Raw genomic sequence first — 26,540 nt, 5'->3', positions numbered from 1 at the left:
CTGTGAGCTCCTTGGACATCATAGAGGCTCTGACTGGGCCCATACTCCTAAAGTGTGAAGCAACTGGGCAAAATGCTGTGCACAGTTAAACTGGTGTAAATCTGGACTACACTTGGTTATGCCAGCGTAAGCCCTGAGCGGCTCTAACTCAGCTGAGTTACTTTAGATTTGTACCAGGAGGACAGAGCAGCATTTGGCACCTGATGGATCATAAAAAGGGAAAGAGCTTTGGGCCTGCAGAGCTAAGAGTTTCAAATCTTGTCTTGAATGTTGCTCCTTTCTTCATCCCCTTCCTGCACGACCGCTTCTCATCACTGCCTGCATTACCACTGCGACATCCCTGTCTCTTACTATTGCAAGCTGGGGGCTCCTGTCTCCTGTGGGGGATTATTAGCCATTCTAATGCCACCAGCATGGAGTTCTTGCCATAAAGAGAGCAGAATACAACAGCACTGGTTGCCATTTCTGATCCATGATGAAAGGAAAGAGCCTGGCTTTTAAGCATTTAGAGGAGCCCCCTGGCCTGTGAGAGTGACACCACTCCAGGCTGTCCTCTTGTCAGACAGAGTAGGTTGGACTTGGATGGGTGACCTCTTGGAAAAGCCAGAAAGCAGCAGGAAAAGTTGCTTCCCCAAATGTGGCTCTACCTGTGGACCGAGTACTGAATCAGTGCCACACCATAGTGCTCGGAGCTGGCTTTCTTTTGAGACACACAACTGAGGTCCTGGGGTGCATTAAAGATCCATGGGGATGCATTTCTGTACAAGAGAACATGTGCATTAGCCATGCAGCCCTAGCCAAGTTCCAGGTGGTCTAGTTGCATTCTGCCTTTCTAAATTCCCCCTGAAGGTTCAATGCATCTTTCTTCTTCACTGCTTGTGTATTTTTAAACAGCTGCTATGTTTCAGCCCAGAGACAACTGCATGTCAGTGGAGAGTGACAGGAGTCCTATATACTCACTGAATCAGCTTGTAAAGTGTTTCTGGATGAAGGGGAAAGTACCTAGCCTCTACACATTTTGGTTTCTCTCTCTTTTGTTGTTGTTGTTAAATCCAGGATCCTGCAAAAGGACTCGTATAGAAACTATACAGATTAGTCGACAGTAAATGAGGATTGGGACTTGAGTGAGCAAAATGTGGCAGCATCCAGGAAAATCACAGAAACACAGAGGCACAGCACTGGGGAGGGGACTCATCCAAGAGAGGGAGGCGGCAAACCACATGGGGCAGCTATTGCTTGTGCACTGGTTCATGGAATTTCACTACCAGTAAGTTGAGATCCGAAGACCTGAGAAGTGCACTGATATGGCCAGCTATTAACCCCAGTTAATCCTGCTTCTCCACCTGCTAGTCTTGGCAAACTAGTAATAGTGCTAATTCAAGGTCCTAATCATGCACTACTGAAATCAATAGTAAGCATCCCATTGATTTCATTGGCACTTGATGAGGCCTAGGGGCCTGATCCCAAATCAATGAAATGACTCCTGCTAACTTTCCCAGGCTTTGGTTCAGGGCCCAAGTGAGGCTCAGAGGAAGAGGGGAGGAAGGGAAGGAAAGCAGAGGAAGTGGGGGGAAGAGGGAGAGTAGGAGGGAGAATGTGAGAAGGAAAAGAGAGAGAGAGAAACACCTCATGAGAGTTCAGAGCTCTCCATACTTCACACTCCTCCTCTTCGACAAGCTGTGCTGTGGAGTTCAGGCCACAAACCCACTGCAGCATCTAGTACTTCCCGGGCAATGTCTGTGACATCCCTGACTACAGGATAGGGACTGGATGTCACAAACACATCCCTGAAGGGAAATGCCAGGGAAGAAGCCTGGAACTGTTCACACACCAATATCTGAGTAACCCACAGTGATGAAAAGTGACTTCTTGAACAGGAATGGGACTCGGGAGAGCTGGGATCCATTCCCAGCTCTGCCATTGCCCTGCCGGATGACCTGGGACAAGACTCCCTCACCTCTCTGTGCCTGTTTTCCTTCTCACCCTCTGTACATCTCGGCTATTGAGACTGGAAGATCTTCGGGGCAGGGCTTCTCTGAGTGCTCAGTAGCATGGCTGCAGCCTCTCAGAGCTACCAGAAACCATGGCATGGTAAAAAGGACATAGGACAGGGAGTAAGGACCGGGCCCCAATAGGGCAGTCTGGCAGAGTGCAGCAGTGTATTGTTATCTCACTGAGCTTTAGGGAAAACTGGTCTGACCAAGCAAGTTAAACAAACATGGGGACTTTCTCCTGCAGCAGGAAATTATGTGGCTAAAGCAAGAAGCAGCAAAGCTGTTAGTGCCACATGAGCAGCGGCAGTCAGAGTGCCAGCTCCTACCAGGTGCAGAGTTCACAGGCCAGGAGGGCCAATGGGGCGGGGGGTGTTTTCAAGAGGAGCTCTCTGCATCAAGGAGGAGCCAGGGAGCTGCTGGGTCATTGGGAGGTGGGCTCAGGCTTTTATTGCCAGGACTGTGAAGGTCAGTGTGACAGGAAGTGGGGTTTGACAGGCTTTGAGTCACCACTGCCGGCAGAGGCTCTGTCAGAGAGGAACAGGAGCTTGAAGGCTAGTGGCAGCAGGCCCAGGGGCTGGTTGCTGTCAGGGCGAAGGTTCATTTTGTTATTTCTGGCCCAAAAGATGCACCGAGCAGTGATGGGCAGTGCCTCCCGAGTGCTCCAAGCTACGGCTCGGGCTTCTCTCTGTCTGCCTGTGCTCCCAGCTCCACGTTATCGCGCAATGTCTTCGCAACAGCTGCTGGTGCCACCCCCTGCAGTGCTGCAGCAGCCCCTGGCCGTTCCAGACAGGCTGCTCCTGGGGCCTGGGCCCTCAAACGTCCCTCCTCGGATCTTGAGTGCAGGAGGTCGGCAGCTAATTGGACACCTCCACAAGGAAATGTTCCAGGTGAGGGCTACAACTCAACTTTTCCAGAACATGGTCACTGACTCATTCCAAGTGTTTCCTGCAATCTGCAGCCTCCCCCTCTCCTCAAGCACCAGTGCAATGTTTTAGATAGCAAATGAAACCCACTTTCCCTTGCTCCCGATCTTCTTTTCCCCTCTTCTGGGTTCCATTCCCACATGAGGTCACTTTCTGAGTCTCCTAGGGCCCAGGTACTAATTGTAAATCACTGTTGGGCTGTCATTTCTCCTGGCCTCTTTCAGCTTTTGGTGTCAGTGTGTTTCTTGATATCTTTCCTCTGTGCGTGTGCCTCTGCCCCCAGGGCCACTGGGATGACTCATATGCTTCAGGCTCTTGCAGACTCAGAGCCACAGCTCTGATTCCTCCCCGTTCACCACTCTGGGGCTACTCCAAAGCCCGTGACCCTTTCAGTCAGTGGAAAGATTCCCACTGATTTGAATGGGCTTTGGATCAAGCTGACAAGCAGTTTGGAGAACTGCCTAGAGGACCACCGTCCACTGCCTGTCAGATTCCCAGTTCTCCCAGCATTTGGAGAACTCAGGGGTAAAAACAAAATCCTTTCCCTAACCTCCTTCAGTGCTTCCATGGCAAAGCTCTCCATGAGCGGTGCCAGCAGGGTCTGGCATTGGTTGCGTCTAGCTGTTTGGTGTGGGTCTCTAGCTCTTTAAATTGCTTTCAGAACTGAGTAGAGTATCTGTCTAGTTCAGTAGTGCCCCGTGGGCACCACAAGAGAGGCCTTCCACAAAGGGAGGGCTAGGGATCAGTTTTATTTTTGGTAAAACCAATTTCTGTAAGAAATAGCTAAAAGCTGTAAATATAGTGTGTTTGTGTCTCACAGTCAAATACTCTGCAGTAAGTGACAGCTCTGCTGGATCACATCATGAACTCCGTGATTTCTGCCTATCCCTGTTTCATTAGAAGTACTGCATGTATATCGCCTAGCACAGAGCAGAAACAACAGCAGGCAGACGAGGGCTGGAGCTCTGCACATTCTAGCTCCCCCTTTGATGGCTGATTATTTCCTCTGTATAAGAGTCACTGGAAGGGTGTAGATGTAAACTTTGGCCCACTACCAGCTGCCACATCCTAGTTGTTTTCCTCCTAGCACACAAAGTGTCACTGTTAGTGGGTGCCGATTTCAATGCAGTTACACTGCCAAACTGCAGGTGACTGCTTTAACTCTGATCTTGTCCATTCTCCTCAGATCATGGATGAAATCAAGCTGGGAATCCAGTATGCCTTCCAGACACAGAACCCACTGACTCTGGCCATCAGTGGCCCGGGCCACTGTGCCATGGAGGCTGCGCTTCTGAACACAGTGGAGGCTGGAGAGGTGGTGTTGATGGCAGTGAATGGAATCTGGGGCGAGCGCGCAACAGACATCTCCAAGAGACTGGGTATGGGACTTGGCCCCCTTCCCGTTTGCTGTGTGAGGCCCCCAGCTACAAACAGCTCCAGGATGGCTCAGACCAGGGACTAAGCTAGACTCTTGGTCACCCCGAGTGGCTCTCAGTAAAATGTGCGCCATGGCTAGGTCAGAACCATTATACAGAGACATGCTGCATCTTGACACACAGGGCCAAATCGCTCTGTCCAACTCTGGAGTGATTACACTGACCTAGTGTAACTGATAGCTCACCTGGACTCTCACTGCTCAGATACAGCATGGTCCTGCTCACTCTGTCCCAGATGGGCACTTGGCAGGCCTGAGAGAATTTGGACGAAATAGCCCTCTCTCCCTTTCCCACTGACTGTCTTCTGGGAACTCATAGAAATCAGGGAAGCTTTGGCAAATGCAGATTTGGTTAACAAGGGGCTTGCTGCAGAATAGAGAGAAAGCTTTCAGGCACTGAAGGAGAGAAGAAGTTGGGCAGGACTGATAGTATGTAAGATCCACGAAGACATATATTTCCCACCTGATTTCAATGGGAGTTAGGTGCCTTTGAGGATCTGTCATAAGGCCTTGTCTACACTGGGGTTCTATGCATTGGTGTAATTACACTGGGGTAGCTGGACCATTGTAAGCCCCTAGTGCAAATGCCTGGTATAGACACACTACACTAGGGTAAGCCATGAATTTTATCAGTGGAGCTAATCCCAGTTGCAAGCCTGGGTAAATTAAACCAGTGCAAGTGATGTATTACACTAATACAAGCATCACTAAGGGTTTGCTTTGGGCACATCCATCACTGTAGCTACCCTGCTGCAAAAACCCCAGTGCAGAGCAGCCTCACTGAGTAGAAGTAGGTCCAGGGGCCCTGCCATCAATACAGGCCTTTGGGGGTAGTGAAGGGGAACTGAATCCACCCAGGAAGCCTTAAAAAGAACAGACATCTCACGGAACCGTCACCCTTGCCTTCCTCAGAAATGCATGGAGTCCCTGTATGTGATATCCCAGTGGGAGCCATGACAGCTGCAGTTCTCGGTCTCTCAGTGAGAATCTGACTGCGCTGTGTAACACTGACACAGTCTTTGGGCTCCATGCAGGGATTCCTGGGCCAAACTCTCTGGCCTGCATGATACAGGAGACCAGACAAGATGATCCTGATGGCGTCTTCTGGCCTTTAGGTCTCTGACCCACACAGAGAAGCTTCTATTTCCCCTATTTCTAGTGAGCCAGTGGTTGGGACGGGGGATAGGGAGGCTGCTACCCAGGAGCACAGCAAGTCCAAGTTTAATCAGTGATATTGGGAGGGCTTTCAGCATTTTCCCAGTTTTCAACTGGACAAATTCCCATGAGGCCAGGCTGGACTTTGACAGGCATCTCCACTTTCCAGTTAATACATGACTTATTACATACCCAGAACAACAGCTCGAAGTTGGTCATGGTCCATCCGCTGATGAGTGGAGGCTTGGCACCATGGTGACCCCACCTCCCCACCCACCCCCTTTGGGGAGCTTTGTGCAATCAGACATGCTAATTCTCCCCAGGTCATTGCACCAACCCTAGGATGCTGGCTGCACTGTGCCAAGGTGCCCATGGGGAAGGGCTCTGTGCAGCCTCTCCCACACTTGAATACCGCAGCACAGCCAGCACAATCTGTCCCTCATTGTTTAATGTTGGGGGTTCAAGGCTACTGGTGCTATTCAGGGCTGTTGTTAGAGATGGGACTGCACAGCAGGGTCTGCTAGGGCATTTCTGTTAGGTCACTGACTCTGTCCCACCCCTTTCAGGAGCTGATGTCCACCAACTGGTGAAGCCCCCTGGAGAATACTTTGCACTACAGGAGATCGAGGAGGTGAGTGCTGCATGTATCAGAGCAAGGACGGTGGGACTAGACTGCAGTGTACAGGCGCTGGCTAGAACAGCCTGGGTGACTGTGGCCTCCTGGGACATAAGGAGAGGCAGGAATCCTTATGTTGCTGCAATGGCAGGCAGAGAAAGCAAGAATGGGCTATGCGAAGAGGAGAAACCATTCTCAATAGTCCCCTGATTGCATCCTCTGGGCTTACGAGTAGCTGCCCTGCCCAGGAGAACCCTGCAGCTCACCAAGTGGAGGGCGGGCAGCTACTCATACTATCAGAGCGTGTCTGCAGAGCCTCAGCTCCCTGCCCATCTCTGCCTACAGCCCTGAGAAATGTTGGGAAAAGGAGCATTCCCCATCCTAGCAGACAGTCAGGGGCACTGTGCGTCTCCGCTGGCTCCTGCCAAACGCAGCCCTCATGTGGGAACTCGTCCTGCACTGCTAGAGGGAAAGCAAAGGGCTGAGCCCCAGCTTGGTGCAATGGAAGCAATGCTGGTTTACACCACCTGATGACCTGGCCCTAAATCTGTTATGCTGCCACCCACACACCCTTTGCTTTGTTGTATAAGTGTTCGGGGCTGAGGGTTGTCTCCTTGGCTCTTCAGAGGAAAGACATGAGGGAGTACAGGAGGAAAGCATGGAGAAGTAAGAGAGAGAACCATGCACTGTTTCCACTAGACGCGCACGTATTTAACTGCAAGCGTATACAGTGAGCATTTTCAGGCAGGACTCCTTCACCCTGAGATTGCTGTGTAGCTTCCTAGCAGACCTGAATGCCTGGTACACCTACAGTGTCCAGAAGAGGGAGAGCGTTCATCACTAACAAGCCCACCTGGTTTTGTAACAGCATTATTCATTTGTGTTGTGTTAGCACAGGGATCGGCAGCCTTTGGCACGCGGCCCAACAGGATAAGCACCCTGGCAGGCTGGGCCGGGCCGGTTTGTTTACCAGCCGCGTCCACAGGTTCGGCCAATCGTGGCTCCCACTGGCCGCAGTTCGCTGCTCCGGGGCAATGGGGGCTGCGGGAAGTGGCAGCCAGCACATCCCTCAGCCTGTGCTGCTTCCCACAGCCCCCATTGGCCTGGGACGGCGAACCACAGCCAGAGGAAGCTGCGATCGGCCAAACCTGCAGATGCAGCAGGTAAACAAACCAGCCCAGCCAAAGGGTGCCAAAGGTTGCCGATCCCTGTGTTAGCACCTTGGAGCTGCCATGGACCAAGATCCCACTGTGCTAGGAGAGGTACAAACACAGCACAAAGAGAGCCTTCCCCAAAGAGCTGACAGTCCAAGTGTAAGATAGGAGACAACAGATGGCTACAGAAGGACAGGGGAGCACAAGGAAACAATGAAACAACAGGCAGGGTCTCGGCTCACCAGCCATCCCCAGAGTTTTGGCAGGCCCCACAGCAAAGGAGAGTTATAAGGTGGATTATGAGGTGTCTTTGTAGGGGTTTATAGGGAGCAGCCCCAAGAGTCAGAGGTAGGTTGGAAGAAGCATGAAGGCGCTAGTTTGAGGTAACAAGTGGGAGATGATGATGGCACATGCCTACAATAAATAGGAGCACCTTGTGGCACTGCTCTCATTGCACAGACACACCTGTCTTCCAGCAGGTGTGCCACCTCTGCAGCCCACCAGTACCTACACCTGACAGCAGCCACAGGAGAGCTCCCAGTGCACCACTGCCCATGCAGGCATCTGACAGTGTCTTTGCCAGCCAGTGCCATCTCAGTGTGGTGTTGCAGAAATTCTGCCTCACTTTCCCGCAACAGTCATTGGCCTTGTGCTGGGTGGCTGCTCCTATGACTCCAGCCTAGTTATTTATAGTCTCTCCCCTGCTGGGGCAATAAAGAGTCTGACTGACCAGGAGTCCAATGAAGGGTCAGTAATTCCAGGCCCCTGGGGGAGCACTCTGACCCCTTTGCTCCAAGAAGTTGCTGGAACCCCAGCCTGCCCACCCACTCCTCCAGGGTTCAGTCCAAGTGACCATACATTAAACAGTGGGGACTGTCTCCTCACAAACCCTCACTGCTTCCCTGGGCTGCTACCTACCTCAGCTCTCCTGGAAGCCTTTGCCAGACTCACACTCTGCTTCTGCCTCTCTAGAAGTCCAGTTTCCTGCCAGTCTGCAGCTGAAGGCAACTCCTTCTCTGTAGTCCCTCTGCAGCCCCCCTCTCCTTGGCCCTGCTTGCCTTCTTATCCCCCAGCTGTTGCCGCAGCTGAGAAGATGGCTAGCCTACCCGTTAACCCCATAGTGACAGTGGTAGAATGGGATCTCTACACCCCATGACAGCAGGTTACTCTCTTGGTGTGAGGACTAAGGGGGCTGCCCTTGCCCGCAGGCACTGCCCCTCCTCCCCCCGCAGCTCCCATTGGCCGGGAACAGAGAACCACGGCCAATGGGAGCTTCAGGGGTGGTACCCACAGGCCAAGGCAGCATGCTGCAAAGCCGCCTGCCCCACCCCACCCCCAGGAGCCACTGCGGGGATGCACGAGGTAAGCGGCACCGGGCCAGAGCCCACACCCCGAACCTCTCCTGCACCCCATACCCCAACCCCTGCCCTGAGCCCCCTGCCACTCTCCAACCTCCTGTCCTGAGCCCCCTAACCTCCTGCCTGGAGCCCCTGCCACACCCCTCCTGCACCCCAATTCCCTGCCCTGAGCCCCCCTAACTCCGTGCCTTGAGCCCCTTGCTGCACCCCTCCTGCACCGCAGCCCCCTGCCTGGAGCCCCCTCCCACACTCCGCACTCCCTCCCGCACCCCAACTCCCTGCCCCAGCCCTACATTCATGGCCCTGCATACAATTTCCCCACCCAGATGTGGCCCTCGTGCCAAAAAGTTTGCCCACCCTTGTGCCAGAGCCTCCTCAGCTTGGATGGTGTATTTAATTCTCTCTCTCTGTCTCTTGCCCCTGTAGGCTCTGGCGCAGCACAAGCCCTCACTGTTCTTCATCACACATGGAGAATCATCCAGCGGGGTGCTTCAGCCCCTGGATGGCTTTGGAGAGCTCTGCCACAGGTCAGTGGGATCCCCCACATGGTGCCCTGTGGCTGGACAGACTGTCTGGGCCATGGAAGGCAGGGATATCAGGGTGTGTTGGGAAACTGAAAACAATCACTACACTTAGGCCTGGTCTACACTAAGGGGGAGGGTCGAACTAAGGTACGCAAGTTCAGCTACGCGAATAGCGTAGCTGAACTCAAACTACCTTAGTTCGAAGTACTCACCTATCCAGACACCGCAGGATCGAAGTCCGCGGCTCCCCCATCGACTCCACCACCGCCGTTCACGGTGGTGGAGTTCCGGAGTCGACGGGAGCGCGTTCGGAGTTCGAACTATCGCGTCTAGATTAGACGCGATAGTTCGAACTCCGAGAATTCGAACGCTACGCGTCGACCCGGCAGGTAAGTATAGACGTACCCTTACTAACAACATCCAATGAGCATCATGCTCTGTAGAAACCACAAAGCTCAAACACCACCAGGTTACCACACCTGCATTTTATTCTTGTTCTAAGTCATGGGAGAGCAGCAAGTGGCCCTGTGAGAGCCCAGGGAACACACATTATTGTTTGCTAAGTGCCGCAGAGAAGAGATGGGTGACAAAGCAGCAGCAAGGGGAGCAAACGTCTATCAACAGCCTCTACTCAGGGGGACTGAATGGCGGGGGGGGCAAAGTGTCAAACAGCGCATTGGTCAGGAGATGGTTCTGCAGTCAGGCACAGCACAACAACCATCAGCCAGGTCATTGCCAGGCATATAGGCGCCGACTTCCCCGCTTTCCCCTGGGTGCTCGACCCATGTGCCCCTGGCCCTGCCCCCACTCCACCCCTTCCATGTGACTCTGCCCTGCCCTGCCTCTTCCCACCCCTGCCCCACCCCCATTCCAACCTCTTCCCCAAAGTCCCCGCCTCAACTCTGCCCATTCCCTGCTCCTATTCCGACTCCTTCCCCAAATCCCCACCCCAGCCCTGCCTCTTCCCTGCCTCCTCCCCTGAGCGCCCCACGTTCCCACTCCTCCCACTCCCTCCTGGAGCTTGCTACGCTCCAAACAGCTGTTTGGTGGTGGCTGAGTGGAAGCACTGGGAGGTAGGCAGAGGAGCAGGGACGCAACATGCTCGGGGGGGAGGTGGAGGAGGAGGTGGGGCGAGGGGAGGGGAGCTTAGCTGCCAGTGGGTACAGAGCACCCACTAATTTTTCCCTGTGGGTGCTCCACCCCCAGCGCCTATGAACATGGATTCACCAAGGGCAAGTCATACCTGACCAACCTGGTTGCCTGCTATGATGAGATAACTGGCTCTGTGGGTATGGGGAAAGCGGTGGATGTGATATATCTTGACTTTAGCAAAACTTTTGATATGGTCTCCCACAGTACTCTTGCCAGCAAGTTAAAAAAGTATGGATTGGATGAATTGACTATATGGTGGATAGAAAGCTGGCAAGATTGTCGGGCTCAACAGGTAGTGATCAACAGCTCAATGTCTAGTTGGCAGCCGATATAAAGCAGAGTGCCCCAGGGGTCAGTCCTGGGGCCGGTTTTGTTCAACATCTTTATTAATAATCTGGATGATGGGATAGATTGCACCCTCAGCAAGTTTGCGGATGACACTAAGTTGAGGGAAGAGGTAGATACACTGGAGAGTAGGGATAGGATACAGAGTGATCTAGACAAATTGGAGGATTGGGACAAAATAATTCTGATGAGGTTCAACAAGGAAAAGTGCAGAGTCCTACACTTAGGAAGGAAGAATCCCATGTACTGCTACAGGCTGGGGACCGACTGGCTAAGCAGCAGTTCTGCAGAAAAAGGACCTGGAGATTACAGTGGATGAGAAGCTGGATATGAGTCAGCAGTGTGCCCTTGTTGCCAGGAAGGCTAACGGCATATTGCCTTCTATGATGAGATAACCGGCTCTGTGGATGAGGGGAAAGCAGTGGATGTGCTATTTCTGGACTTTAGCAAAGCTTTTGATACAGTCTCCCACAGTATTCTTGCCAGCAAGTTAAAGAAGTCTGGGCTGGATGAATGGACGGTAAGGCGGATAGAAAACTGGCTAGATGGTCGGGCTCAACGGGTAGTGATCAATGGTTCCATGTCTAGTTGGCAGCCGGTATCAAGTGGAGTGCACCAAGGGTCGGTGCTGGGGCCGGTTTTGTTCAATATCTTCATTAACGATCTGGAGGATGGTGTGGACTGCACCCTTAGCAAGTTTGCAGATGACACTAAACTGGGAGGAGTGGTTGATACGCTGGAGGGTAGGGATAGGATACAGAGGGACCTAGACAAATTAGAGGATTGGGCCAAAAGAAATATAATGAGGTTCAACAAGGACAAGTGCAGAGTCCTGCATTTAGGACGGAAGAATCCCATGCACTGCTACAGACTAGGGACCGAATGGCTGGGCAGCAGTTCTGCAGAAAGGGACCTAGGGGTTACAGTGGATGAAAAGCTGAATGAGTCAACAGTGTGCCCTTGTTGCCAAGAAGGCTAATGGCATTTTGGGTTGTATAAGTAGGGGCATTTCCAGCAGATCGAGGGATGTGATCATTCCCCTCTATTCAGCACTGGTGAGGCCTCATTTGGCGTACTGTGTCCAGTTTTGGGCCCCACACTACACGAAGGATGTGGATAAATTGGAGAGAGTCCAGCGGAGGGCAACAAAAATGATTAGGGGGCTGGAGCACATGACTTATGAGGAGAGGCTGAGGGAACTGGGATTGTTTAGTCTGCAGAAGAGAAGAATGAGGGGGGATATGATAGCTGCTTTCAACTACCTGAAAGGGGGTTCCAAAGAGGATGGATCTAGACTGTTCTCAGTGGTAGAAGATGACAGAACAAGGAGTAATGGTCTCAAGTTGCAGAGGGGGAGGTTTAGGTTGGACATTAGGAAAACCTTTTTCACTAGTAGGGTGGTGAAGCACTGGAATGGGTTACCTAGGGAGGTGGTGGAATCTCCTTCCTTAGAGGTTATTATGGTCAGGCTTGACAAAGCCCTGGCTGGGATGATTTAGTTGGGTTTGATCCTGCTTTGAGCAGGGAGTTGGACTAGATGACCTCCTGAGGTCCCTTCCAACCCTGAGATTCCATGATTCTATGATATTGGGCTGCATTAGTAGGAACATTGCCAGCAGATCGAGGGAAGTGATTATTCCCCTCTAATCGGCACTGGTGAGGCCACATCTGGAGTATTGCGTCCACTTTTGGTCCCCCCACTACAGAAGGGATGTGGACAAATTGGAGAGAGTCCAGCAGAGGGCAATGAAAATGATCAGGGGCTGGGGCACATGATTTATGAGGAGAGGTTGAGGGAATTGGGCTTGTTTAGTCTGCAGAAGAGAAGAGTGAGGGGGGATTTGATAGCAGCCTTCAACTACCTGAAGGGGGTGTTCCAAAGAGGATGGAGCTCAGCTGTTCTCAATGGTGGCAGATGACAGAATAAGGAGCAATGGAAACACTATTTCACTGGGAGGGTGGTGAAGCACTGGAATGGGTTACCTAGGGAGGTGGTGGAATCTCCATCCTTAGAGGTTTTTAAGGCCTGTCTTGACAAAGCCCTGGCTGGGATGATTTAGTTGGTGTTGGTCCTGCTTTGAGCAGGGGGTTGGACTAGATGACCTCCTGAGGTCTCTTCCAACCCTAATGTTCTATTATTTTCAGGTTCTCTGTCTGGCACATCCCTGCTCCCCAGCTCAGCTTGGGCCCCTACCCTCTTCTTAGCTCGGCCCCAGTCTGTTCCAGGCAATTCCAGCTCACTCAGAGGATGGGAGCCTCCCCTGTTCTCCTGACTCCCTCATTGGCCTGCCTGACTTTTCAGTCAGACTCACCTGGAGCATGGGTCTCTCCCCATTGCTCCTGGGGACTGTCAATCTCAGGGTCCTGGTTTCCCATTGGCCCTTCCCCTTACATTTAGTACTGGGAGCTAGCCAACCACAAAAACCTCACTGAGTTTTAGTAAGGGACTAACAGTCCCTTACATATACACTGAAATGTAAGTATAATATTTATATTCCAATTGATGTATTTGATAATTATATGATAAAATGAGGCAGTAACAATGTTTCAGTACTAGTGTGCTGTGACACTTTTGTATTTTTATGTCTGATTTTATAAGCAAGTAGTTTTTAAGTGAGGTGAAACTTGGGGGTATGCAAGACAAATCAGACTCCGGAAAGGGGTACAGTAGTCTGGGAAGGTTGAAAACCACTAGGGTTAGGGTTCCAGAGGGTAGGGCTACCTGGGCTTGGGTTAGGGTTCCAGGGCCCTCCCAGGCAGCTGTTGCAAACGTAGATCTTCTGTGGATCATTTGCCCAGAGGGGTGCTGAATACTTATCGAACAGTGGGGCATAATAGCATTCCCAGGTAAGGAAAAATTGCATGTTTCTCTTTCACCACTGCCCAGGGGCAAAGCAATGGGCCAGTTAGTGACCCTGCTAGAGCTGTTGCAGTGGTGCTTAACACATTTCAGGGGGTCCTGGGAAATCCAAGACTCTGGAAAAATATTGTTTGGTGAGAGAAATGATAAGAACCAGAATGAATGAGAAGCTTTCAGACACCAACACAAACAGGTTGACATTTGCTAAGTAATATCTGCTCTTCCTTTCCCTCTGCTAGATATAAGTGCTTACTACTGGTGGACTCTGTGGCATCATTAGGTGGAGCTCCCATCCTCATGGACCAACAGGGTAAGGAGCAAAGAACTCATCTTCTTAACTAGAGTATTCACCAGCCCCATAGAATAAACAAGAAAAAAAGTATGTGTGGCTAGAAAGTTCCCCTCTACAGGGGAGGCTGGGGAAAGGGTAACTCTGATTGCCTTAAAAGCCAGAGCTCTTGGGCCATTCCAGATGGTGCGTGGGGGCGGGGAAAGTTAGCGGAAGGTTCATCCTGAACCATATTCTCTAGAGTCATTTCTTTTGGGAGAAACTGGGTCTAGGGTAGTGATGAGACCTTCCACTGCAGATGCTCCCCCAGCTATGGTTAAGCTTCCAGAAGGTAGTGCTATGGCCAGGTGCTGAACCTGAATGTCCAAGGGTAGGACATCTCGGGGTAACATTAATGTTCCACATGGTAGGACCGTCTGGGCTATAAGAACGATTCCAGAGGACAAGGCTCCCAAGCTAGGGCTATGTTTCCAAGGGTAGGGTTACCCAGGCTTGGGTTAAGGTTACAGTGGAGAGGACTCTCCAAACTACGCTTAGGGAAACAAAGCATGGGGCTCCTTGAGCTGTGGGTAGGGTTTCAAAGGGTAAGGCTCTGCAGGATAGGGTTGGTGTTTTAGCACTTTGGGTTGCACAGGCTAGGGTAGGCCTCCCGAGGCTCAGGTTAGGGTTCCAGAGGGTAGGGCACCCTGGATTTGACTTAGGGTTGTAGAGCCTAAGGCTACCAGGGGAGGGATAGCCATTCCAACAGACAGGGCTCCCCGAGCAGGGGTTAGGCTTCCAGTGTAGGGCTTCTCGGGTTAGGATGAGGGTACAAATGTTAACAGGCAAGGGTGAGCGTTCAAGAGAGTATGACTTCCCTGTCTAGCATTAGGGTTTCAGATGTTACGACTCCCCAGGCCAGGCTTAGGGTTTCAGAGGGCAGGGCTCTCCGGCCTAGGGTTTGGGATCCAGAGTGCAAGGCTCTCCCTTCTAGGGTTCTGGTTCAGAGGGTAGGGCTCTCCGGCTTAGGGTTCGAGATCCAGAGGGTAGGGCTTTCCGGCCTACGGTTTGGGTTCCAGAGGGTGGGGCTGTAATAGCATTTCCGGTTCATAAGAACATAATAGTGTCCATGCTGGGTCAGAAAAATGGTCCGTCCAGCCCAGTATCCTATCTTCTGACAGTGGCCAATGCCAGGTGCTTCCAAGGGAATGAACAGAACAGAGCAATTTATTGAGTGATCTACCCCCTGTCGCCCTGTCCTAGCCTCTGGCAGTCAGAGGCTTAGGGACACCCAGAGCATAGGGTTGTGTCCTGACCATCTCAGCTAATAGCCATAGATCGACCTATCCTGCATGAATTTATCTAATTCTGTTTTTAATCGACTTATACTTTGGCCTTCACAACATCCCCTGGCAATGAGTTCCACAGGTTGATTTTTTGTTGTATGAAGAAGTACTTCCTTATGTTTGTTTTATATCTGCTGCCTATTAATTTTATTGGATTACCCCTGGTTCCCGTGTCATGTGAAGGGGTAAATAACACTTCCCTTTTCATTTTCCACATCATTTATGATTTTATAAACCTCTATCATATCCCCCCGCCAGATGTCTCTTTTCTAAATGAAACAGTCCCTGTCTTTTCAATCACTCCTGTCATAGGTTTAGTCCCCACTTGGAACTTTAGCATCCACAAGATGGGGTCCTGCATGGGGTCCTCTAAACCTAAATCCTAGTTTAGATCTGGTAATGCTGCCACCAGCTAGAAATTCCAGTGTCTAGCACATTCCCTGTTTCCCCAAAACTTTCCCGGGGAACACTGATCCAAACTCCTTGGATCTTAACACAAAGGGAAATAGCCCATTCCCCCACCTCTCCCTCCCTTAGCCGTCGGGAGAGATCACCTTGATTCAAACTCCTTGAATCAAAACAAAGAGGGATTCACCTTCCCCCCCCCACTCCTCCTCCCCTGAGGTTCCAAACAAGGGAAGAAATCAATCAGGTTCTTAAAAGGAAAGATTTTATTAAAATAAAGAGAGAAAGTAACACTATCTCTGTAACACCAGGATGAAAAATATTACAGGGTCTAGCTTATAAACCTAGAGGAACTCCTCCTGCCCCACTTTCTCAGAATAATCAAAAGTAACAGCAAACAGAAATAAAGATATTTCTCCAGCAAACACACATTTGCAAATACAGAAATTAATCACAAAACTAATCCACCTTGCTAATACTCACTATACTGAAAAGAAGGAAATATTTCAGGAAGCTTGGAGAGCCTGGATGTACGTCTGGCCTCTCTTAATCCCAAGAGAGAACAACCCCCAAAACAAAGAACACAAACAAAGACTTCCCTCCACAGAGATTCGAAATTATCTTGTCCCTTGATTGGTCCTCTGGTCAGGTGTCCGTCAGGTTACTGAGCTTGTTAACCCTTTACAGGTAAAAGAGACCTTAACCCTTAACTATCTGTTTATGACACGCCCCCCAAATCGCAGACAGTGGGGGAAACCACATTGGCGGCGATTTCTTCCTAGAACTTTAAAATAAACAGATTAATAAAACACATGCACTGTTACATATACTACTAATTATGTAAACAACAAGATTTTTTTACATTTCAAGAACACTTTTTAACCATTTGATTCTGGGAAACTCTCACGAGAGAAAAAAAAACAAAACAGGAGTACTTGTGGCACCTTAAAGACTAACAAATTTATTTTAGCATGAGCTTTCGTGAGCTAAAGCTCACTTCTTCGGATGCAAGTGAGCTTTAGCTCACGAAAGCTCATGCTAAAATAAATTTGTTAGTCTTTAAGGTGCCACAAGTACTCCTGTTTTGTTTTTTGTTTTTTTTTGCGGATACAGACTAACACGGCTGCTACTCTGAAATCTCACGAGAGAGTGCATCAGCTACTTTGTTGGAAACTTCTGAAATGTGTTGAATTTCAAAATCAAAATCTTGGAGAGCTAAACTCCATCGAAGCAGTTTTTTGTTGTTTCCCTTGGCAGTATGGAGCCATTTTAGCGCAGCATGGTCGGTTTGTAGCTGGAACCGACGTCCCCAAACGTATGGACGTAGCTTTTCCAGGGCATACACAATGGCGTAGCATTCTTTTTCACTGATGGACCAGTGGCTTTCCCTCTCAGACAGTTTCTTGCTGAGAAACACGACAGGATGGAAGTTTTGATCTGGTCCTTCCTGCATTAAAACTGCTCCCACACCATGCTCAGATGCATCGGTGGTTACAAGGAAGGGTTTATCAAAGTCCGGGGCCCTTAGCACAGGGTCAGACATGAGCGTTGCCTTAAGTTGGGTAAAGGCTTTCTGACACTCATCAGTCCACTTAACTGCATTTGGCTGGGTCTTTTTGGTTAGGTCAGTTAGTGGGGCAGCGATTTGGCTGTAGTGTGGTACAACTCACCTGTAATACTTGGCCAAGCCTAAGAAGGATTGGACCTGTTTCTTAGATTTTGGGACAGGCCACTTTTGGATAGCCTCCACCTTGGCCTGTAGGGGGTTTATGGTTCCTTGACCCACCTGGTGCCCTAGGTAAGTCACTCTGTTTTGGCCTATTTGACACTTTTTGGCCTTAGCAGTGAGTCCGGCCTGCCTGATGTGCTCAAAGACCGTTTCCAGGTGTTCTAGGTGTTCGGGCCATGAATCAGAAAAAATGGCCACATCATCGAGGTAGGCAACTGCATATTCTCCCAATCCTGCTAGTAGACCATCTACCAGCCTTTGGAAAGTGGCAGGTGCATTTCGCAGTCCGAACGGAAGCACATTAAATTCATACACCCCTGCATGGGTGATGAAGGCTGACTTTTCTTTAGCGGGTTCATCTAGTGGTGCTTGCCAGTACCCCTTGGTTAAATCTATTGTAGAGATGAACTGGGCACGTCCCAATTTCTCCAATAGCTCATCGGTGTGTGGCATTGGGTAGTTGTCGGGGCGAGTTACAGCATTCAGCTTACGGTAGTCCACGCAAAAGCGTATTTCCCCATCTGGTTTGGGAACTAGAACCACTGGAGATGCCCATGCACTGGTAGAGTGGCGGATTATACCCATCTGTAGCATGTTTTGGATCTCCCGTTCAATAGCAACTTGGGCATGAGGAGACATCCGGTAGGGTGGGGTTCTAATTGGGTGAGCAGTACCTGTGTCAATGGAGTGGTATGCTCGTTCAGTCCGTCCTGGGGTGGCTGAGAACAAGGGGGTGAAGCGAGTGCACAGCTCCTTGATCTGTTGCCGCTGTAGACATTCCAGGGTTGTGGAGAGGTTCACCTCTTCCACACCACCATTACTTTTTCCTTCGTAGTAGACACCTTCAGGCCACTCAGCATCATCTCCTCCCTGGGCTGTAAACTGACAAACCTGCAAGTCTCTGGAATAAAAGGGCTTTAGAGAGTTAACATGGTACACTTTAGGCTTTAAGGAGGAATTAGGAAATGCTATGAGGTAGTTAACAGCTCCCAGGTGCTCTTGGACCGTGAATGGCCCTTCCCATGATGCTTCCATCTTATGGGCCTGTTGCGCCTTTAAGACCATAACCTGGTCTCCTACCTTGAAGGAACGCTCTCTGGTATGTCTATCATACCAGGCCTTTTGCTCTGTTTGAGCATCCTTTAGGTTTTCTTTAGCAAGGGCTAAAGAATGTCGGAGGGTGCTTTGTAAGTTGCTTACAAAGTCCAGAATGTTAGTTCCTGGAGAAGGTGTAAACCCCTCCCATTGCTGCTTCACCAACTGTAATGGCCCCTTAATTTCGTGGCCATACAAAAGCTCGAATGGTGAGAACCCTAAACTGGGATGTGGTACAGCCCTGTAGGCAAAAAGCAACTGCTGCAACACTAGATCCCAATCACTGGAGTGTTCATTCACGAATTTACGTATCATGGCCCCTAAAGTTCCATTAAACCTCTCCACCAGGCCATTGGTTTGGTGGTGGTAAGGGGTTGCAACCAAGTGATTCACCCCATGAGCTTCCCACAGGTTTTTCATGGTCCCTGACAGGAAATTAGTTCCTGAATCTGTAAGGATGTCAGAGGGCCAACCTACCCTGGCAAAAATGTCAGTTAAGGCCTGGCACACAGTTTTAGCCCTGGTGTTGCTTAGAGCTACTGCTTCTGGCCATCTGGTAGCAAAGTCCACGAAAGTCGTTATGTACTGCTTTCCTCTGGAGGTCTTTTTGGGAAAGGACCCATAATATCCACAGCTACTCGCTGAAATGGGACCTCAATTATGGGGAGTGGCTGGAGAGGGGCCTTGACCTGGTCTTGGGGCTTTCCTACCTTTTGGCATACCTCACAAGACCGGACATAATTGGCAACGTCCTTGCCCATCCCCTCCCAGTGGAAGGACTTCCCCAACCTGTCTTTGGTTCTGTTCACCCCAGAATGGCCACTGGGATGATCATGGGCCAAGCTTAAGAGCTTTTCCCGGTACTTAGTTGGAACTACCAACTGTTTTTGAGGATGCCAGCCTTCCTGGTGTCCACCAGAAAGAATCTCCTTGTATAAAAGTCCTTGTTCTGCAACAAACCGGGATCGGTTAGAAAAGCTGAGAGGCAGTGGGGTGTTCCATGCCGCCGCCCAAGCTTTCTTAAGGCTGTCATCTGCTTCCTGCTCAGTCTGGAACTGTTCCCTTGAGGCTGGAGACACCAGTTCCTCCTTAGACTGTGGACTTGGGCTTGGTCCCTCTGGAAGCGATGTAGGTGATGAGGTTGTTTCCGTTGACTGTGAACCGCTCTCCGCTGGTGCACTAGGTGATATTTCAGGCTCTGGTTGAGCCTCTTGGGTAGGGTTGTCTGCTGCTTCTGCCAGTTCAGGCCCGCTGGTGCCCTCTGGTGATGGGGTTGGAGACAGGTTTGCAAGCTCTGGCGTCAGTGCTGGCAATGGTTCTGCCGCTGGTTGCTCTTTCAGTTCCAGTTCTGGGACTGGATGTACTATGGCGGTTTCAGTTGTTGGCCTGGAATCCGGTTCCACCACCTCTGTCTGAGTCTCTGGTAACACAGACGGGGCCCTGGTGGACGGCTCAGGAACAGGAATGGGAGTGGAAGCTTCTTTGGCCTGGCTGCGGGTGACCACTCCCCCGCTCTTGGCCAGCTTCACATGGTTGGCCAAGTCGTCCCCCAGTAGCATGGGGATGGGATAATTGTCATAGAGAGCAAAAGTCCACCTTCCTGACCAGCCCTTGTACTGGACAGGCAATTCAGCTGTAGGCAAGGTGACAGATTTTGATATGAATGGGGAAATTGTTATTTGGACCTCTGGGTTGATGAATTTTGGGTCCACTAAGGACTGGTGGATAACTGACACGTGTGCCCCGGTGTCTCTCCACGTGGTAACCTTCTTCCCACCCACTCTCAAGGTTTCCCTGTGCTCCAGGGGTATTTGAGAGATATCTGGGCCTGGGGATCCTTGGCATGATGGTGGTGTAATGGACTGTACTCGATTGGGGTTCTTGGGGCAGTTGGCCTTTATATGCCCCAGTTCATTACATTTAAAACATCGCCCAGCTGACAGGTCACTGGGCTGAGGTGGGTTGCTGGAGACTGGTGAGGTCGGACCATGGGTAGTCTGGAGCTTTCCTTGGGTTGTAGCTGGGGTCTTGGATGGCCCCCGGGGGTAGGGTTTATTGTCAGCTGGCCCCTTGTTATATTCACTCCCTTTGATAGTAGCTTTTTTCTTTTCTGCTATTTCCACCCATCTGCCTCCAATCTCCCCTGCCTCTGTTACATCTTTGGGCTTTCCATCTAGGATGTACCGTTCTATTTCCTCCGGAACACCATCTAAGAACTGTTCCATTTGCATCAGGTGGGCCAGGTCTTCTAGAGATTGAATCGTTAGTCCTGACATCCATGCATCCCAATTCTTTCTAATGTAGTAGGCGTGTCTGGGGAATGACACATCTGGTTTCCACCTTAGGGCTCTGAACCGCCGATGGGCATGCTCAGGTGTTAGCCCCATTCTGATTCTGGCCTTTGTTTGAAACAGTTTATAATTGTTCATGCTGTCCTTAGGCATTTCAGCCGCCACCTCTGCTAAGGGTCCACTGAGCTGTGGCCTCAGCTCTATCATGTACTGGTCTGTAGGGATGTTGTACCCATGGCAGGTCCTTTCAAAATTTTCTAAGAAGGTCTCAGTGTCATCACCTGCCTTGTAGGTGGGAAATTTCCTGGGATGGGAAACAGTGCCTGGAGAAGGGTTGTTAGGGTTGGCAGGAACATTCTGCTTAGCCTTTTCTAATTCCAGGATCCGCTGGTGGGCCTCCCTCTGGAGCTCCAACGCCCTCCTGTGGGCAGCTTCTTCCCTGGCCATTTCTGCATTAATTAGTTCTATCCGTCTCTGATGTTCTTTGTCTTTCTCTGCTGCTTCCAGCCTAGCCAGTTTGAGTTTGTCAATTGTTTCACTGATGAGTATCAGTGGTGAGCTCCAGCCGGTTCGCAGCGGTTCGCGCGAACCGGTTGTTAAATTTAGAAGCCTTTTTAGAACTGGTTGTTCCAGGACAACCAGGTTCTAAAAAGTTTTTAAATTTAACAAAGCTCAGGCAGCTGTCCACCCGGCCTGCAGCCCCAGCTCACCTCCCCATCTCCCCTGAACACTCCGCCCTCCTTCTCCTCCCCCTCCCCTGCTTCCCGCGAATCAGATGTTCGCGGGAAGCCTGAAACGAGGAGCAGGCAGGTAAGCCAGGCGGGGCGGATGGCGCGCGTGGCCCAGTCCAGCTCCACTTTGAGCGGCTCCCCCTGGCCCCGGCCAAGCTCCCCAGCCCGGTCCCGACCAAGCACCCCTGGCTCAGTCTGGTCCCGGCTGAGTGGCTCCAACACGGCCCAGCTCAGGACCCGAGCGGCTCTGGCCCCGGTGCCAGCCCGGGGAGTTGGGCCCCGCTGCTGGCCGAGCGGCTCTAGCCCGACCCGGCCTGGAGAGTCGGGTCCCGCGGCTCCGGCCGAGTGGCTCGGCCCCGGCCCGGGGAGTTGGGTCCTGCCGTTCCGGCCGAGCGGCTCCGGCCCCGGCCCGGCCCGGGGAGTCAGGTCCCGCCGTTCTGGCCAAGCGGCTCCGGCCCCGGCCCGGCCTGGGGAGTCAGGTCCCACCGTTCCGGCCGAACGGCTCCAGCGGAGCCGCTCGGCCCCGGTGCCGGCCCGGGGAGTCGGGCCCCGCGGTTCCGGCCGAGCGGCTCCAACCCGACCCGTACCGGAGAGTCAGGCCCCGCGGCTCCGGCCAAGCGGCTCGGCCCCAGCCCAGCCCGGGGAGTCGGGCCCCGCAGCTCCAGCCGAGCGGCTCCGGCCCCGGTGCCGGCCCAGGGAGTCGGGCCCCGCAGTTCCGGCCGAGCGGTGCCTGATCTGGTCCCACCGGGCTCGGGGAGTTGGGCCCCGTGGCACCGGTCGTGGTCCTGGCGGAGTGGACTCGGTCCCGGCCCCAGGCAGTGTGGTAAGGGGGCAGGGAGGGGGTGGGTTGTGGGGGGGTGGATAGGGGTCAGGGCGGTCAGAGGGCAGGGAACAGGGTGAATGAATGGGGGCAAGGGTCCCGGGGAGCAGTCAGGAAAGAGCAGGGTTGGATGAGGTGGTGGGGGCACTCAGGGACAGAGAGAAGGGGTGGTTGGATGGGGTAGTGGTTCTGGGGGACCATCGAGAATGAGAGGTGGGGTTGGGTGGGTGGCAAGGGGCAGTCAGGGGACAGGGAAGGGGTGATGGGTCAGGGGTCCTGGGGGGTGTGTGACAAGGAACATGAGGGGTTGGATGGGGCAGCTCATCACTGATACTCATGTTTGTGTGCTTTCTGGTGCTGGCCACACCCCTCTGCAATTTTCTGAACTGGAAGGTTTCAGCTCAGGCTGTGTGATTTCACAGCTTCCTAATCTTTCTCTTCCCGATTGGATTAAAACAAAACAAACTTACTTATTTGCAAATGTTTGCTGGCTGAGAAAGGACCAGAAAAACTCGTTTGTCCTGTCTCTTGCAACTTGTTAATTACCTTCCAGCTTAGCCCAGCTGGATCCAAACTCCTTCTAACAATACCTTGTTAGAAAAACCTCTCTCTCTGCCCCCAGGCTGTTTTTCCAAACAGCCAAAAAGGAAAAAATTCTCTGCTTTGGTTTCTAAAAAAAATCTCCACCGCTGCCTACCATGTCATGGGTTTATTCCCCACTTGGAACTTTAGTGTCCACAAGATGGGGACCTGCATGGGCTCCTCTAAACTTAAATCCTAGTTTAGATCTGGTAATGCTGCCACCAGCTAGAAATTCCAGTGTCTAGCACATTCCCTGTTTCCCCAAAACTTTCCCGGGGAACACCGATCCAAACTCCTTGGATCTTAACACAAAGGGAAATAGCCCATTCCCCCACCTCTCCCTCCCTCAGCCGTTGGGAGAGATCACCTTGATTCAAACTCCTTGAATCAAAACAAAGAGGGATTCACCTCCCCCCCCCACTCCTCCCCTGAGGTTCCAAACAAGGGAAGAAATCAATCAGGTTCTTAAAAGGAAAGATTTTATTAAAAGAAAAAGAGAAAGTAACACTATCTCTGTAACACCAGGATGAAAAATATTACAGGGTCTAGCTTATAAACCTAGAGGGACTGCCCCCCCCCCCGACTTCTCAGAATAATCAAAAGTAACAGCAAATAGAAATAAATATATTTCTCCAGCAAACACACATTTCCAAATACAGAAATTAATCACAAAACTAATCCGCCTTGCTAATACTCACTATACTTAATAGAAGGAAATATTTCAGGAAGCTTGGAGAGCCTGGATGTACGTCTGGCCTCTCTTAATCCCAAGAGAGAACAACCCCCAAAACAAAGAACACAAACAAAGACTTCCCTCCACAGAGATTTGAAATTATCTTGTCCCTTGATTGGTCCTCTGGTCAGGTGTCCATCAGGTTACTGAGCTTGTTAACCCTTTACAGGTAAAAAAGAGACCTTAACCCTTAACTATCTGTTTATGACAACTCCTCATACAGAAACTGTTCCATACCCCTAGTCATTTTGTTGCCCTTCTCTGCACCTTTTCCAATTCTAATATATATTTTTTGCAATGGGGAGACCAGCTCTGCACTCAGAATTCAAGATGTGGGTGTACTATGGATTAATATAGGGGCATTATGGTATTTTCTGTCTTATTGTCTCTCTTTCCTAATGGTTCCTAACATTCTGTTAGCTTTTTTGACTGCTGCTGCACATTGAGCAGATGTTTTCAGAGAACTATCCATGATGACAGGGTAAAGAATGTCCATGAAGCCAAACGGCAAAAATTAAGATGTCTGTACACTAATGTGAGGAGCCTAGGTAACAAAATGGAGGAACTAGAGCTACTGGTGCAGGAAGTGAAACCGGATATTATAAGGATAACAGAAACATGGTGGAATAGTAGTCATGACTGGAGTACAGGTATTGAAGGCTATGTGCTATTTAGGAAAGACAGAAATAAAGGCAAAGGTGGTGGAGTAGCATTGTATATCAATGATGAGGTTAACTGTAAAGAAATAAGAAGTGATGGAATGGATAAGACAGAGTCTGTCTGGGCAAAAATCACACTGGGAAAGAAAGCTACTAGAGCCTCCCCTGAGATAGTGCTTGGGGTGTGCTACAGACCACCGGGATCTGATTTGGATATGGATAGAGACCTCTTTAATGTTTTTAATGAAGTAAACACTAATGGGAATTGTGTGATCATGGGAGACTTTAACTTCCCAGATATAGACTGGAGGACAAGTGCTAGTAACAATAATAGGGCTCAGATTTTTCTGGATGTGATAGCTGATGGATTTCTTCACCAAGTAGTTGAAGAACCAACAAGAGCGGATGCCATTTTAGATTTGGTTTTGGTGAATAGTGAGGACCTCATAGAAGAAATGTTTGTAGGGGACAACCTTGGTTCAAGTGATCATGAGCTAATTCAGTTCAAACTAGATGGAAAGATAAACAAAAACAGATCTGGGACTAGGGTTTTTGACTTCAAAAGGGCTAACTTTAAAGAATTAAGGAAATTAGTTAGGGAAGTGGATTGGACTGAAGAACTTGTGGATCTAAAGGCGGAGGAGGCCTGGAATTACTTTAAGTTGAAGCTGCAGAAACTATCAGAAGCCTGCATCCCAAGAAAGGGGAAAAAACCATAGGCAGGAGTTGTAGACCAATCTGGATGAGCAAGCATCTCAGAGAGGTGATTAAGAAAAAACAGAATGCCTACAAGGAGTGGAAGATGGGCAGGATTAGCAAGGAAAGCTACCTTATTGAGGTCAGAACATGTATGGATGAAGTGAGAAAGGCTAAAAGCCATGTAAAGTTGGACCTTGCAAAGGGAATTAAAACCAATAGTAAAAGGTTCTATAGCCATATAAATAAGAAGAAAACAAAGAAAGAAGAAGTGGGACCGCTAAACACTGAGGGTGGAATGGAGGTTAAGGATAACCTAGGCATGGCCCAATATCTAAATAAATACTTTGCCTCAGTCTTTAATAAGGCTAATGAGGAGCTTAGGGATAATGGACGGATGACAAATGGGAATGAGGATAAGGAGGTAGATATTACCACATCTGAGGTAGAAGCCAAACTCGAACAGCTTAATGGGACAAAATTGGAGGGCCCAGATAATCTTCATCCAAGAATATTAAAAGAACTGGCACATGAAATTGCAAGCCCATTAGCAAGAATTTTTAATGAATCGGTAAACTCTGGGGTTGTACTGTACGACTGGAGAATTGCTAACATAGTTCCTATTTTTAAGAAAGGGAAAAAAGGTGATCCGAGTAACTATAGGCCTGTTAGTTTGACATCTGTAGTATGTAAGGTCTTGGAAAAAATTTTGAAGGAGAAAGTAGTTAAGGACATTGAGGTCAATGGTAATTGGGACAAATTACAACATGGTTTTACAAAAGGTAGATCGTGCCAAACCAACCTGATCTCCTTCTTTGAGAAGGTAACAGATTATTTAGACAAAGGAAATGCAGTAGATCTAATTTACCTCGATTTCAGTAAGGCATTTGACACGGTTCCACATGGGGAATTATTAGTTAAATTGGAAAAGATGGGGATCAATATGAAAACTGAAAGGTGGATAAGGAACTGGTTAAAGGGGAGACTACAAAGGGTCGTACTGAAGGGTGAACTGTCAGGCTGGAAAGAGGTTACTAGTGGAGTTCCTCAGGGATCAGTTTTGGGACCAATCTTATTTAACCTTTTTATTACTGACCTTGGTACAAAAAGCGGGAATGTGCTAATAAAGTTTGCGGATGACACAAAGCTGGGAGGTATTGCTAACACAGAGAAGGACCGGGATATCATACAGTAAGATCTGGATGACCTTGTAAACTGGAGTAATAGTAATAGGATGAAATTCAATAGTGAAAAGTGCAAAGTCATGCATTTAGGGATTAATAATATGAATTTTAGTTATAAATTGGGGACACATCAGTTGGAAGTAACAGAGGAGGAGAAGGACCTCGGAGTATTGGTTGATCACAGGATGACTATGAGCCGCCAATGTGATATGGCCGTTAAAAAAGCTAATGCAGTTTTAGGATGCATCAGGCGAGGTATTTCCAGCAAAGATAAGGAGGTGTTAGTACCATTATATAAGGCACTGGTGAGACCTCATCTGGAATACTGTGTGCAGTTCTGGTCTCCCATGTTTAAGAAGGATGAATTCAAACTGGAACAGGTTCAGAGACGGGCTACTAGGATGATCCGAGGAATGGAAAACCTGTCTTATGAAAGGAGACTCAAAGAGCTTGGCTTGTTTAGCCTAACCAAAAGAAGGTTGAGG

General features: G+C 50.1%; 1 protein-coding gene across 2 annotated transcripts in view; it reads left to right on the top strand.

Moving 5' to 3' along the window:
* The first annotated feature begins 2,456 nt into the window (after positions 1-2,456).
* The window catches only part of AGXT (alanine--glyoxylate and serine--pyruvate aminotransferase), a 40,166-nt gene continuing 16,082 nt past the window's right edge, over positions 2,457-26,540 (top strand). Inside the window, exons 1-5 of one of the 2 annotated variants that reach the window (XM_039489752.1) lie at positions 2,457-2,881; positions 4,104-4,296; positions 6,074-6,138; positions 9,062-9,162; positions 13,756-13,826. In XM_039489752.1, the coding sequence (XP_039345686.1) occupies positions 2,618-2,881; positions 4,104-4,296; positions 6,074-6,138; positions 9,062-9,162; positions 13,756-13,826 (694 nt within the window). In that variant the 5' untranslated portion in view covers positions 2,457-2,617. The remainder of the gene's footprint in view (positions 2,882-4,103; positions 4,297-6,073; positions 6,139-9,061; positions 9,163-13,755; positions 13,827-26,540) is intronic. The other variant, XM_039489751.1, reaches the window with a different exon arrangement.

This window comes from Mauremys reevesii, linkage group 9 (genome assembly GCF_016161935.1).
Source record: "Mauremys reevesii isolate NIE-2019 linkage group 9, ASM1616193v1, whole genome shotgun sequence".
Taxonomy (NCBI): domain Eukaryota; kingdom Metazoa; phylum Chordata; order Testudines; family Geoemydidae; genus Mauremys; species Mauremys reevesii.
The sequence above is the reverse complement of the archived record's forward strand: the minus strand, read 5'-3'. Positions and strand labels throughout refer to the sequence as shown.